General features: G+C 39.1%; 1 protein-coding gene across 1 annotated transcript; it reads right to left on the reverse strand.

The window, feature by feature from the left end:
* Positions 1 to 2,210: 2,210 nt before the first annotated feature.
* Positions 2,211 to 11,106, reverse strand: LOC134223521 (ATP synthase subunit beta, mitochondrial-like). Its single transcript, XM_062702690.1, has 2 exons — positions 10,372 to 11,106; positions 2,211 to 3,276 (listed from the first exon to the last, which is right to left on the reverse strand). Exons 1-2 carry the CDS (start codon positions 11,089 to 11,091, stop codon positions 2,482 to 2,484), a joined length of 1,515 nt encoding a protein of 504 aa, XP_062558674.1. The 5' UTR covers positions 11,092 to 11,106; the 3' UTR covers positions 2,211 to 2,481.
* Positions 11,107 to 14,721: the final 3,615 nt, after the last annotated feature.

Below are 14,721 nucleotides of genomic sequence, written 5' to 3' on the forward strand. Positions count from 1 at the left end.
GCATAACTCTATATCATATCATTTGTTATAATTATATTTTCAATGTCAAAGTGAATTTGTTTCAAATACCGTCGTGCGGGGCTTCTTTTGAAAAATCAGGGGCTACTTTGGACATTTTAAAACAAGAATTATAACGAAAATTACTATAAAATTGTCATTATCACCAATCGGGTGTCTTGTTGATAGTTGGACGGCAACTTTCTGTTACAAATTTGGTATTTTTTCCGTTTAGTTTTTTCAAAAAATCCAAAGTAGCCCCCGGAATCAAAAGAAGCCCCGCACGACGGTACCATACATTTTATTTAATAATTCACGATTTTTCTTGACAGAGTAATACGTAACACACCGGCGTAACGCATGCAAAGTGAAATTATAGACACTTCCGATGGAAGGGTCAAAAAAGACAAAACGAATAGAATGAGATAGATAAAGCGCAGGAGAACATTGATAGAAACGATATGCGGAGGTTTTACGCAACTGTCAATGGAACGCGGCACACTGCGCATGTGCCCGCCACGTGCCATGACCGAGAGGGGATTTTGCTGACAGACAAGACTATGGTGGCAGCCAGGTGGAAGGAGCACTTCGAAGATTTGTTGAACGGTGAAAATGAAGGTGTATTAAGGAGCAGGATGGACATAGTCGGCGACGGTCAAGCTGTGGAACCACCAACGCTGGACGAGGTTAAGAAGGCTCTAAATGAGGGTGATGCACTTTCGAGTTTATTGTTCAACATTTTACTCGAAGGCGCTATTAGGAGATCTTGTGTGAAGAGGAATGGCACTATCATCACACGGTCGCATTGCTCCTGGGCTTTGCGGAGGACATCGACCTCATTGGAATCGATCGCAGAGCAGTAGTGGATGCTTTTGTCCCACTGAAGAGGGAGACGGCGAGGATAGGCTTAACCATTAACTCTACCAAGACAAAGTACATGGTGACAGGTAGAGATAGGGGAATACCTAGTGGTGCTGGGGCTAAGGTATTGCTTGGTGGGGATGTGTTTTAAGTTGTTGAAGAATTTGTTTACCTTGACAATGACGTTTCCCGTGAAGTAAAAAGACGTATTGCTGCTGCGAATAGGGCCTTTTACGGATTACGTAACCAGCTTAGGTCCCGCAACATGCAGACGGAAACGAAATTTGCTCTATACAAAACTCTGATTCTACCAGTGGCCCTTTATGGACATGAAGCATGGACGTTAAAAGAGGCGGACTGGAGAGCTTTCGGGGTTTTCGAGCGAAAAGTGCTGCGTACAATACTCGGAGGGAAACTAGAAAATGGTGGCGCAGACGCATCAATCATGAGCTGTACTGCCGTTCTACACATAATTGCCCATGTACATAGGAAATCCCAACGAACATGGGACAAATATGCGTATGATAGCAGTGTATCAAGTATAGAAGAAAATATTGTGAATCTTATAAAACACGGCATACTTCAGTGGGCTGGTCACTTAGTGCGAATGTCGGAAGAAAGAATAGCGAAAACAATATTCAACAGAGAACCAGATAGTGGCCGGCGACTTCGTGAAAGGCCACGAACACGCTGGCTGCACGCTGTGGCATCGGACCAGGAGACCTTGAACGTTCGGGGAAACTGGAGCTTCAGGAACATCGCCCAAGACCGACGATTATGGAGCTCTACAATACGCCAGGCATAGGTGTATCGACACTGTAGCCAACTAGGTATCCAGGTAGGTAAGACAGCTGAGATCAGCCGTTGATTTTTGTTTACCTTGATTTTTTGACAGATTCTGACCGGACTGACAACAATCCAGAGAAAATTGTTGAGTGCGTTTTACACCAGAAGTGAGTTGCCTGCAACTGCATACATACTTTGTTTTGATTTCGATTTTTAGTCCCATCGCTGAATGTCCTCATGGATAGCCTAATACAGGATTAGTATCTGAAGGATTCAAATTACTCGATAAACCTGCGTTTCCCATGGTAGCTCCTGATTACCAATTCCTAATACACGCACAAATTTGCTAATTTTAGTCCAAATAGTGTGATACCTATCTTCTATATTTTCCAATTATATTTTTAACTGGTTGAACCCACCCGATTTTGCTGGGGTTTGTATTTTGCGTTCAAATGTCAATGTGCGAGCATGATTGTTTTCTCCACAACACACTAGACCAGCTATCACAGCAACATTTTTCGCTTTCCCAGATAGGACGTTCTTTCATTACAACACAACACAGGTCATTTTGTTCACGATAACACTTGAAAACCTATATTTCGAACCGTTACTCAACCTGCTGGAACGTTCCCCTTTATAAAGCGCGAGAATTTGGGCTGGGGTACTTACTTTTAATAAGATTCGCTTATGGTTCATTTCGAATGAAACTTAAAGAAGATCCCAAACAAAGTGGGAGGACTTCGGGATCTTCTTCCGAGTCCCATTCGGACACATTGCTTTCCTCACTACTGTTGACTAATTACTGTGTCTTTGATCTACTACTCACCGGAGAGTGGCTTAGGCGGCTTCCTTGGCCAGGCGTTCGGCTTTCTCGACCACTTCCTCAATTGGGCCAACCATGTAGAAGGCGACCTCGGGCAGGTGATCCAACTCACCGTTCAAGATCTTGGTGAATCCCTTGATGGTTTCCTCTAGAGGGACCAGCTTGCCGGCGTGACCGGTGAAGACTTCAGCAACCTGGAAGGGCTGCGACAGGAAACGCTGGATTTTTCGGGCACGGGCGACGGTGAGCTTGTCTTCTTCAGACAATTCATCCATACCCAGGATAGCAATGATATCCTGGAGGGACTTGTAGTCCTGCAGGATCTTCTGGACACCACGGGCGATGTTGTAGTGCTCAGCACCAATGATGTTTGGGTCCATGATACGGGAGGTGGAATCGAGGGGATCCACGGCAGGGTAGATACCCAGCTCGGCGATGGCACGCGACAACACAGTGGTGGCGTCCAAGTGAGCGAAGGTGGTGGCCGGAGCAGGATCAGTCAAATCGTCAGCTGGCACGTAGATGGCCTGCACCGAAGTGATGGAACCCTTCTTGGTGGTGGTGATACGCTCCTGCATGCTACCCATATCGGTGGCCAGTGTTGGCTGATAACCGACAGCGGACGGGATACGACCCAGCAGGGCAGATACCTCAGAACCGGCCTGGGTGAAACGGAAAATGTTATCAATGAAGAGCAGCACATCCTGTCCTTCTTGATCGCGGAAGTACTCAGCAACGGTTAGACCGGTCAGGGCGACACGAGCACGGGCGCCGGGGGGTTCGTTCATCTGGCCGTACACCAGGGCGACCTAATGGGAGAAGGGATAGTAATGAAATTTTATGTCTTGGGTATTTAATAAGTTTCATAAGACAAAAACTTTTTTCATGTCCATATTGAATGAAAATTTATTTGTGTTTCATTCCTTTATAGGTTCAACAGCCTATCATCAACCAACGACACATTTTGGATGAATAAAAGTTTGTTAAGGAAGCAATGCATAATCTAAAATTAATGTGGACCAACATTTGAAAAGGGTTTATATTTTCTTAAACTTAACCCTCTCCCGCCCATGGTGTCTGTGGTGCACCATCTAATTTTGCACCTTCTAACCTTCACCGAATTGTTTCAACAACAAAAAGCAATATTGGACACATCTTTATGGTTCCATTAGACTGGAAATATAATCAATTTTGAGCACAAATAGTGAAACTATTGAAAACAATCAATTAACTATTGATTTACAATCAAAACTTTTTTTTCGTTTTCCACTAATTTTAGCTACTATGCCAAATAACTTTTGTTCTAGCATTTTTCTCAAAGATGATTCCTTCTTATTGAAATCTTTGAAAAAGTCGTGGGCGGGAAAGGGTTAAAAACAATTCGGTTCACAAAAATATATTTATCATTATTAAATATATTTAATTATAACCAGTCATTGTTATTGTCAGCGTTTGTTTTATTGAATTAAATAACCATTGAATTACATGAAGATGTCGTTCCACGGTGCATAATTTGAAAAAGCTTGTTTATTCATTGCTGTTGTCTACCCATTATAACATGTATATGAACTTACTATAGTTTACGTTTAAAATTCAAAATTCAAAATAGAGCTTCTGGTGTAGCTTTCGTATAGTGGTTGTTGCGATAGTTTTAGGTTTTAATATCTCTTGTTAGATTTTTTTCAAAATTGTAAATAGCCCAAAAAACTAAATCGACTTGAGCCACGTCGAAATTTTATCCGAATTAGCTGAAAATTTGACAGGAGGCTCATTTTAGCATAAGAATCTGGGCTGACCGGTTGAATTTTTGATACTTTTTGAAAACATGGAGAGGTCTACTGTATCTTCTTCTTCTTCTTCTTATTGGCATTACATCCTCACACTGGGACAGAGCCGCCTCACAGCTTAGTGTTCATTAAGCACTTCCACAGTTATTAACTGCGAGGTTTCTAAGCCAAGTTACCATTTTTGCATTCGTATATCATGAGGCTAACACGATGATACTTTTATGCCCAGGGAAGTCGAGACAATTTCCAATCCGAAAATTACCTAGACCGGCACCGGGAATCGAACCCAGCCACCCTCAGCATGGTCTTGCTTTGTAGCCGCGCGTCTTACCGCACGGCTAAGGAGGGCCCTACTGTATATAAACTATATCAAGCATAATTTTTCATAACGACGTATGTAACAATTATGAGGATTCGAGAAATCCTTTGTAGAAAGTTGGCAAAACTTTTTCTAAAACTGTTTTAAAACTAAATATTTTTTCAATACTTTTTTCAGCTGGCATGCATCATTACATGACACGTAATAAGCGTGCTTCACAGCAAATCTCAGTTCATTCAAATTCACTGTGAAAAACGATAAAATTATACATACACCGGTATGCTACACGTACGTCGGTGTACATTGGTCGGTTTTCCATAGTTGCACGATTGACGCAACTGCAGTTTTGTTTTGTTTTGCTTTTTTGTTACATAGGTCGCTCTCAGTTCCCATATGTTAAAGCGACGTATGTATTAGTGAGACTTCAAAATAGAAATTTTACATACGTCGATTCGCAAAAGATCGAGTTAAAGAATTTTAAGATCTGAAATCAGTAAAATCGATGCGTATTATATAAAGCGGCGTGTGATTGTCACGTTGTATTAAAAACCCCGTTTTGTTTACTTTTGTTACATACGTCGTTATGAAAAATTTTGCTTGATATAGTTTAAAAAGTCTCAAAATGGATAAATCAAGTGCCAATAAGTTCCAAAAATGTTGTGCAAATATTGAAATCAAATGAATTATTGGCAGTGGCTGATTTGCTACTCGCCGCTTCCACTTCCAGGCGCTATCGTATATGCGCAAATAGCTAAGTTAACCGCAAGAAATTTGTATGGCGAAAGACATCTAACGCGGGTTTTTAAAATTAAGACTTTTCATGAAAACTATTTGGTACCGGTTATGTAGGAAGGTGTCGCTATTACGCCTACCAAATATTTTTTCGATGAAGGTGTAATTTTGAGAAATCGAACCTTAGATGCCTTTCGCCATACTGATTTCAGAAAGTTAACTCCTAGTGTGCCGCTGTAATTACGCTCAAAGCAGGCGATTCATTGCACTCGCTTCAACTGAAAGGTGTATCGGCATCAATAAATCGCCTGCTTTGAGTGTGCTTACAGCGGCACACTAGTAATTTACTTTCTGAAATCAGTATGGCGAAAGGCATCTAAGGTTCGATTTCTCAAAATAAAGCACCGTAATCAAAGAAATATTTGGTAGGCGTAGTAGCGGACACCATCCTTCATAATCGGTACAAAATAGTTTTTCATGAAAAGTTCCTAATTTTCAGAAAACCCGCGTTAGATGTCTTTTGCCATACAAATTTCTGGCGGTTGACTCATGCTGGCTATTTTGCGCATTTACCATAGCGCCTGGATGTGGCAGCGGCGGGTAGAAAATCAGTCACTGCCAATAATTCATTATTGAGAAAATAATTCGCTGGTATATATGCACCAGCAAAGCGAAGCAATGCGTATTTGTGAATGTGTGTTTTTGAATGTGCGTTTATGGAATCAAAATGTTTATCTGACAAAAAAAAATCGAGCTGCAACTTTTTTTGCTAAACCAATTTTAATCTTTACATCCATTGATTTATTTTCCCGGTGATCGAAGCGCTCTTTTATGTTTCAGAATTTACAGTTTAGACAAATTAACAATAGTCCACACACTTAGAATATTTTACAGTATACGATATTTTTTTACCGAACTTTCAAAAGCTGAACGTACGGTAATCTGTTCGGTAATTCAAACAGTTACCGAACGTTCGGTACTTGAATATTTTGACGAACTGTCAAAAAAAACCGTACAGTTCGGTTATCAGATTTTTGATGATCTGTCAAAAACAACCGTACGTTCGGTAATTTCTGGATGGCATGTACCGAACAATTTCGGTATTTTTTTGTTTTTAATCAAGAATTTTTAGATTGCAATCTTTCTGATGAAACAATACTAATTAGCAATGATATGTATATTTTTTTTTATTATTTCGTGTTCATACAAAAAAAAAACATAAACATCAAGGCAGCGTGTGCAACCACCCTGCGTCTCGATACCCAGAAAAAAACAAAAATGCTGTCGGAAGTCCGATTTCTACCGAGTATGTAAGCATTCGCCAACATTATGTTATCAGCGCAATCAATGGTCCTGGTCACGAACGATGAGTGTCGTTGCATGAGAGCAAAGTTTTCTGCAACCTGGGCATGCAAACATTGAAAGAAACGTTCTTAAAATGTGCTTTTAAAATATGGTTAATTTCAACATACTCACTTTCTTAAAGACTTAAAGTTTTCTGAATGAAATTTTACTTTCACTTCCACTTTCACTTCTCTAGGCTTTAATTCCGGCCGCAAGACAATTTTTTCATAGCCGATCACTAATACTGGGATTCTTTGATTCAGAAAATGGCTGACAGTTTGACATTTGATTTCAGTTTACCGTATTACGGTAATTCACCCAACATTTTACATTTTGTTCGGTGATGTGCTTACCGTATTCAGTAATTGTTTATTTTTACCGTATGAATTGTATTTTTTTTCTACCGAACACGTTAAATTTATTTTGGCTTCACGGATCTTTCGGTAAAGTTTTACAAAATTACGGTAAAACAAATTATATTTACCGAAAAATTGGTAAAATGTAATGTTTACCGAAGTATTTCGTCAATATTTTTACCGAACAGCAAAATCGATTCTAAGTGTGCAGACATCAAACATCACAATTTTGTAAATCTGGTCATTTGTAATAAGAAATCTAGGAAAATATACGCCCTTTTCAAATGTTGGTCCACATTAATGTTAGATTATGCTAAATTGCTTCCTAAGCAAATTTTAATACAGTATCCCCCCGCTTATCCGGACCTCGCTGGTCCAACGACTCGTTAGTCCGGATCTCGCTCATTCGGAATTTTCCGGATTAAAAAGTATCAACACCCATTTAAACACATTATGCTGTCAGTTTTCAAATTTGTGCTGTGATTTTGTTTTGGTTCATTTGTATGGATTTGACAGTCGGATTAACGAGAGAAAACCCGATAGTCCGGCCATACATTTGTCGGATCAGCGGGGGTACACTGTACGTCCAAAATGTGTCGTCGGTTGATGGTAGTCTGCTAAATTGGCGCTGTAGGCATAAAACACGCTGATAAATTTTCACTCAATATGGACAATAAGACAATAAGTTTTTGTTAGAAAAACTTTTTTTCCTTAAATATGTCACAGGAGTATTATTCCCAGAACAGTTACAGTGAGGAAAATAGAGGTACGATTTCCAATCAAACGCCTTATGAAAATTTGCCACAAGGAATCGGTATGAATTTCAATATGTTGCCTTATGAATGATGATTTTCATTTAAAAAAAAGTAAAGTGTGGCAAGCTGGGTTCAAACCATGGACGTCGAGGTTATGAGGCCGGCATGATGACCACACGCCCATCGATGCTTGAATACTTGAGAAGGTAACTGCGTATAAGAAGCACGTTGTTGGAATAATCGGTCGAAGATTCATAAGGCATCAGTTATGAATTTCGATAGTCCAGTTCGCTGAGTGTAGATAATTAAATTACCTATCTGCAGAAAAAATTTCATCGATTTCTGAAATGAGTTTTTGCCTTTCTCGTACAACAAAGTTGTACTGAAAGGCTATATGATTGCTCCAAAAAAGAACTTTTGATAGAAGGCCCGGAGACCCATAGTGTTATATACCGATCGACTCAGCTCGACGAACTGAGGTGATGTCTGTATGTGTGTATGTATGTATGTGTGTGTGTATGTGTGTATGTGTACAAATTTTGTAGACACACTTTTAGGAACTTAGCATTATCCGATTTACTCGCAAACAAGTTGCATTCGACGGGGAATGCGGTCCCATTGTTTGCTATTGAAAATTGGCTCGATCGGAAATTGCATTTTGGAATTATTGAAAATCATTGATTTTTCCTAAGGGTCCCCTTGGAAAAAAATTCAAAACGAAAAAAAATTTTTTCCGAAAATGGTGGCAATGCATTTCAACTAATGCAAAACATGCAAAATGATCGAAAAATGTGATCTATTCTCCTAAAGAGCATGTTTGACCTTTCTAATGCGATTTTTTCAATATATTTTATAATGCACGAGAAAGGCATCATCACTGCTAGGTGGATTAATCTGGGTTTTTTTTTTGAAACATCGATTTTAATTTTTAAAACAATTTTTTTTTTCAGTGTAGAAATTGGTTTTTTACTTTCTGGATTTTTTCAAAAAAATTCCAAACAAATTCTAGAATTTTACGACAGTCCGCCATACAACAATATTTTTGGGAAACCACTGAGGGAAACCACTTGTCAAACCAAGATTCTGAAACATGACAAATAGGACAAAACATGTCTATTTAAAGGCATCAACATTCTTTTTTCAATCCCGGCCATCTCGTCGTATTTCAAAGACATGCACTTATCAATGTCTGTTTGATCAACTCTCTAGCAACCAGAAATGTTATCGATCATTTCGTAGTTTGTAAATAATTCATCCAAGAAGCTGAATTTCAAAATGTGTTGTATTGTGAACTTCTAGTGTGAAAGTTTTTCTACAACTTTTCTACAATTCTAATGGTTCGTTGTTTTAATTCCACTGATAACGGAGTTATAGTTAATTCACTTCTATAATTTTAACTCGATCGGTCATAGGGGAATAAAGTTGCGGCATATAAAAATTTACAAATTTGTCTGCCGCTATTATTACGACTACTGAAAACACAAAAACAGGAATTTCTGAGAAATTTGTTCAGAAATTAAAATTAACCCTCCCACCAATTTTTGAATAAACAAATCCGCCGTTATTTCGTGAGGAATTTTCGCAATATTTTTCGTATAACTCCACACAGGAATTTTCGTTACGAAGTCTCCGAAACCCTTCTTCCTACTACGATTCTACAATTCTTAAATAAATTTTTACAGCTTGTAGCAGATTACTTTAAACTATCGCCCCAAAAATTAATAAATACATTTTTAGAGAAATTCGCGCAGAAATTTCCGTGGCAATTCTTGGAGAGACGAACGCAGGAATCTCTATTAAAAAAATCCACAGGAATTCCGCCTTGAATTTTTTAATTAATTCACGGAAGATTTTCCACAAGAAGCAACAAAAAAACTGCTGGATTTCCTAGTGATTTCGAATTCAGGAAAATTTCTTCCTGAATACGAATTCAAATAAATTTATTTTTGTTCAAAACTAAAATTGTATTATTTATTTCCCTAATCTTTACGCAAGATTGTGTTTTAATAATTACAACAAAGTTGCATAATTAATTGTGTCAGGAGAAATTACGGCTACGGCAGTTTTGTCATATTATTGCCAAAATTATCTATAATCAATTATATGAAAAAAAAATTAACTGTACATTCAATCAATGCATTTTCTGCCGAATTTTATGAAGTTTGAATAAAATGAACAAAAAACCCTAATGACAATACTAAAACAAATAATGTCAAAACCCAGGTCAAACAAAACCATCATCAAGTATTATTGGGAGAGTTTTTATGCTCTAGAAAACAAACCCATAGTTAATATGCATTCACTTCAAAAGATTACCTACAACAAAACTGAGATTGAGTGTGGTTAAATATCGTTGAACTTCCTTGATCTCATCTCACTGAAACAAATATTGTAAAAGGTTTGCGTGCTCTATTCAATAAATTATTAAACTATTATGAATTCAATGTTTATAATCATCACAATTTGGTTCATAGAACTTCTAGCCTATTATATAATCACGAAACACTTGCAGAGTGTGCATCCACTAAAAACAAAAGCATCTCAGTTTTAAGCACTATTATTAATAGGGGTGATTTTTTAGGCAAACATTAATAAAAAAAAATCCACTAACCTTAGAGGTCTTATCCTTCAGCGAGATGACACCACCCTCAATCATTTCGTTGTACAAATCGTTACCCTCGCGGGTGCGCTCACCGACGCCAGCAAACACTGAATAACCACCATGGGCCTTGGCAACGTTGTTAATCAGCTCCATAATCAGTACGGTCTTGCCGACACCGGCACCACCGAACAGACCAATCTTTCCACCCTTAGCGTACGGGGCCAGCAAGTCTACCACCTTGATGCCAGTTACCAGGATCTCCTGCTCGACGCTCATGTCGATGAACTCTGGCGCTTCGGCGTGGATCGGGGCGGACAGGTTGGTTTCGATTGGGCCGCGTTCGTCAATCGGTACACCAATGACGTTGTTGATCCGGCCCAGGGTTTGGACAACGACCGGAATCCTGATGGGTGATCCAGTGTCCAGAACGCGCTGGCCACGCACCAAACCCTCAGTACCGTCCATGGCAATAGTACGGACGGTATTCTCTCCCAGATGTTGCGCAACTTCCAGCACCAACCGGGAGCCACGTCCCTGAACTTCCAGAGCGTTCAGGATCGGAGGCAAATTATCGTCGAACTGGACATCGACGACGGCACCGATTACGGCCACCACTTTTCCTTGGGCACCAGCAGCCGCCTTAGCTGCAGCTTTTGCCGCAAAACCACGGAACACGACCTGCTCCGCCCGGGCGGCGACGGTCATCAGCGTTTTCATCGAGGAAAACATCTCTTTTTCTGGAATCGAACTCGCACACTACCTTTCTGGATCGTCAGCCTAAAATCAGCACAAAGAATAACGAAAAATGCATTAATTTCCAACCCAAAAGCTATGCATTATCTAATATGGAGGTGATTACGCAAACCATCTTTTGCAGTCTGTCTCTACCCTTCCGCACATTGAACAGCACTTACCTCTATGACATTCGGTCCAAAAAATGAAGGAATTTGACGTCGAAAATGTCGTTCGTCTCAAAATGTTGCTGCTGCGACGAGCGATGAAAAGAGAGTGTGAAGTTTCAAGATGTCTGCCGATTATCGACCGGCAAATTTTTGTCGACTGCGGCGAAAGCGAAAATCGATTTTTGCTTCGCGACAACACTAATCGATCGAGGGACCCCCTCAGTCCTCACACACTGAACGAAAACGTCCACATCATAGAGATAAGTGACATTTAGCGCTCGCACACTAATGGGCACCCCATAGAAAATTGACCCGACTAAGTGCGAATCGGCCGATTGTTGCATCGTCGCTTATGGGAATTTAACACAGGCATTGGCCGATCAATCACTGTATTTAGTCGGTAGTCCCGATTTTTACCGATCAAATCGGTCAATTCGTCATTCGTTTAAATTGGTGTGCACAAAATTCCACTATTAAACAAGCTATTTCGTCGGAATGATATTAAATAGGGTGATTAAATGACCCACGCCTGTGTTAAAATCTCATAAGCGTAGGTTGCAACAATCGGCCCATTGTACCCGACGAAATCGGTCGATTCCAGCTGTCAAATTTTCTACGGGGCAATAATTAAAACCCTGGTGAAAAACTTCATTGAATACGTAGAAGAAATCAAAGTAATTAATGAAATGGCGATAAATGCCATACATTAGAACATTGCTGCGTGAAAGGGTTTGAAATTTTATTTTAACAATGGGAACTACCGAAACAAAAGAAGCGAAAAACAGTGGTGATCCCCAGGTTCAGATCCTGAACCAGTTGAATTCTCATGAAGAACGTCACGCCGAACATGAAGTGAAGTTGAACATTATAATTGTAATCGTTATGCTGCAATTGTTGATAACGATATACCGGATTTACAAAAAGAACGCGCGGGTGCAGGCTCTCAAAGCAGCCAAAAGCGTAGCTGACATATCCAGAATTTGAAGTGCATCCAATGTGAGCGGAACTATCCATACAAGAGTGCGCGAACAGAAACACAAACGTTTATAAACACATGACTTCATGTAAAATTGTACCGCGCAGTGTACTGGTGCAAAATATGCGAAAAGTGGCGGTGCCGGAATGACGAGAACAACATGTACATTTCATACGAACATTGGCGGTGCCAGAATGACGAGAGCAACGAATGGCATACTGATGGAACCAGCTGTTTTACATCTACACATCATTAGCGATTAATATGTTAGTAATAATAACAAAAAAAAATTTTTTTTAGTAATAACCAGTGTAAAATTTTGTAATCTTTTAAATGTTCGAAGACTTAGAGGATAACGTACAATATTTAATTAAACTACAAACGAACTTATCAAAATCGAAAATAATAGAATAAGGACCAATACCCTTAAGGAAAAACTGTTCTTGGCAACTCAACTATATTCAAATATAGAAGAAAGTTTACTTATTCATGAAAAGGAAATTCCAGAGAAGAAACTTCATTTCTTTATAAAAGCTTCTAGGACGCTCTTATGAAATTAACCAAATAATAAAACAAAAAGATTAGGGAAAACGGTGAGGAAGCAGAACCCGTGAATATTGAAAAAATGGCTTCACCTTAAGTTGACTTGAAATTGGGAACTGCTTTAGTCCAAACTTATGATGGCTCGGCAGAGCACCTTACAACATTTCTTGACGCAGTGACGCTTTTCAATTCTAGTGTAGAAGAAACTTTTGCGGATGCAACTGCAGTCCAAAAGAATGCCGTGGAACCAACCGTTGTTCGGTTCGTCCGTACACGCTTGACTGGTAAAGCCCGTCAGGTATAGTAACAGATAATCAGACACTCGCAGAAATTTTAGACGCAGTAAAAACCCACTGCGCATCGAGAGTTACTATACTGAAAATTTAATTGCCAAAATGTCCACAATTAAACAAAATTATGATGTATCTAATTTTTGTGACCAAATTGAAAAAATTACTACTCAATTAAAATCAGTCTATATGACTGACAAAATACCAGAAATTACGGGCACACAAGATGGCAACGAAATGTGGAGTAGATGCCCTTGTCAATGGAACGAAAAGTAATGAAGTAAAACTTATTCTCAGGGCAGGAACATTTTCACATGTTAACGACGCAATTCAAAGAAAATCAGAATTCAAATCAACCTACAAGAGAATTTAGCCAAAATAATGCTCAAATAATGTTGGCTTTTAGAAATGGAAATAGGGGACGCGGAATTTTCAACAGAACCGGAATTCGCGTGGTAGATTTCAGCCTCAGCGTTATGGTAATTCCCAACAAAGCCGTGGTAATTATCAAAGTTTTCGTGGAATTTTCGTCATAACAGGGGATATTACAGATACCCACACCAAAGGGGAAATTTCTCCCAACGAGGACAATTCAATCACAATCATGGCATGTTCGTAGCGCAGGGTACCCATACAAACCAGGAAAATCAGCAACATCTACCAACTTACCAACAATTGCATCAACCACATCCACAAGCACCATTAATTCCACAACAACCACACCCTTTAGGAGTTGCGTTCGGGCAGCATACTCAATAAACGTATCTGCCACGAATTTTGTATGTGTTAGAATAGATGCATCAGATTCACCATGCATGTTAATGGTTGACAGTGGATCTGATATATCAATCATTAAAGCACATAAAATCAAATCAACCCAAATTTATTTACCCGAAAATAAATGCAGTATCACCGGAATTGGAGCTGGGACAGAATCTTCTTTAGGTGATACTAATTCCAATATCATATTAAACGAACAAATTCTTCCACAGAAATTTCATATTATGAAGTTTATCCCGTACCCAAGCCATCTAGTTGTCAATCCAACAGAGAGCAAGCGCTGTTAAACGAACTAAATTTGGGGAGCATGGACTCAAAAAATAAAAACAAAACTTGAAAAATTGTGTCTTAAGTTCAACGATGTATTTTCTTTAAAACAGATGAAATAAGTGCGAACAATTTTTATAAACAGAAAATTAACGTAAACGACCCAAATCCAATATTTATCAGAAACTACAGAATACCAGAATCACAGAAACAAGAAATGGATGCTCAAGTTCAACAAATGCTAAAGGACAAAATTATCCAGAATTCAATATCTCCTTATAACAATCCGATTCGTTTAGTACCAAAGAAATCTACAACCGAGTAAAGAAATGGCGTCTCGTAGTAGATTTCCGTCAACTAAATAAAAGAAAGAATAACTCCCGACAAATTTCCATTGCCTAGAATAGATGAAATCCTAGACCAATTAGGACGAGCTAGGTATTTTACTACGCTCGACCTAATGTCTGGATTCCATCAGATACCATTAACAGAAAATAGTAAAATAGTCACAGCCTTTTCTTCGAGCACAGGACACTACGAATTTAACAGCTTCCAGAGGATGATGACCATTGCACTAAGTGGTCTCCCTCCGGAATGTGCA

This window comes from Armigeres subalbatus, chromosome 3 (genome assembly GCF_024139115.2).
Source record: "Armigeres subalbatus isolate Guangzhou_Male chromosome 3, GZ_Asu_2, whole genome shotgun sequence".
NCBI classification, from domain to species: Eukaryota; Metazoa; Arthropoda; class Insecta; order Diptera; family Culicidae; genus Armigeres; species Armigeres subalbatus.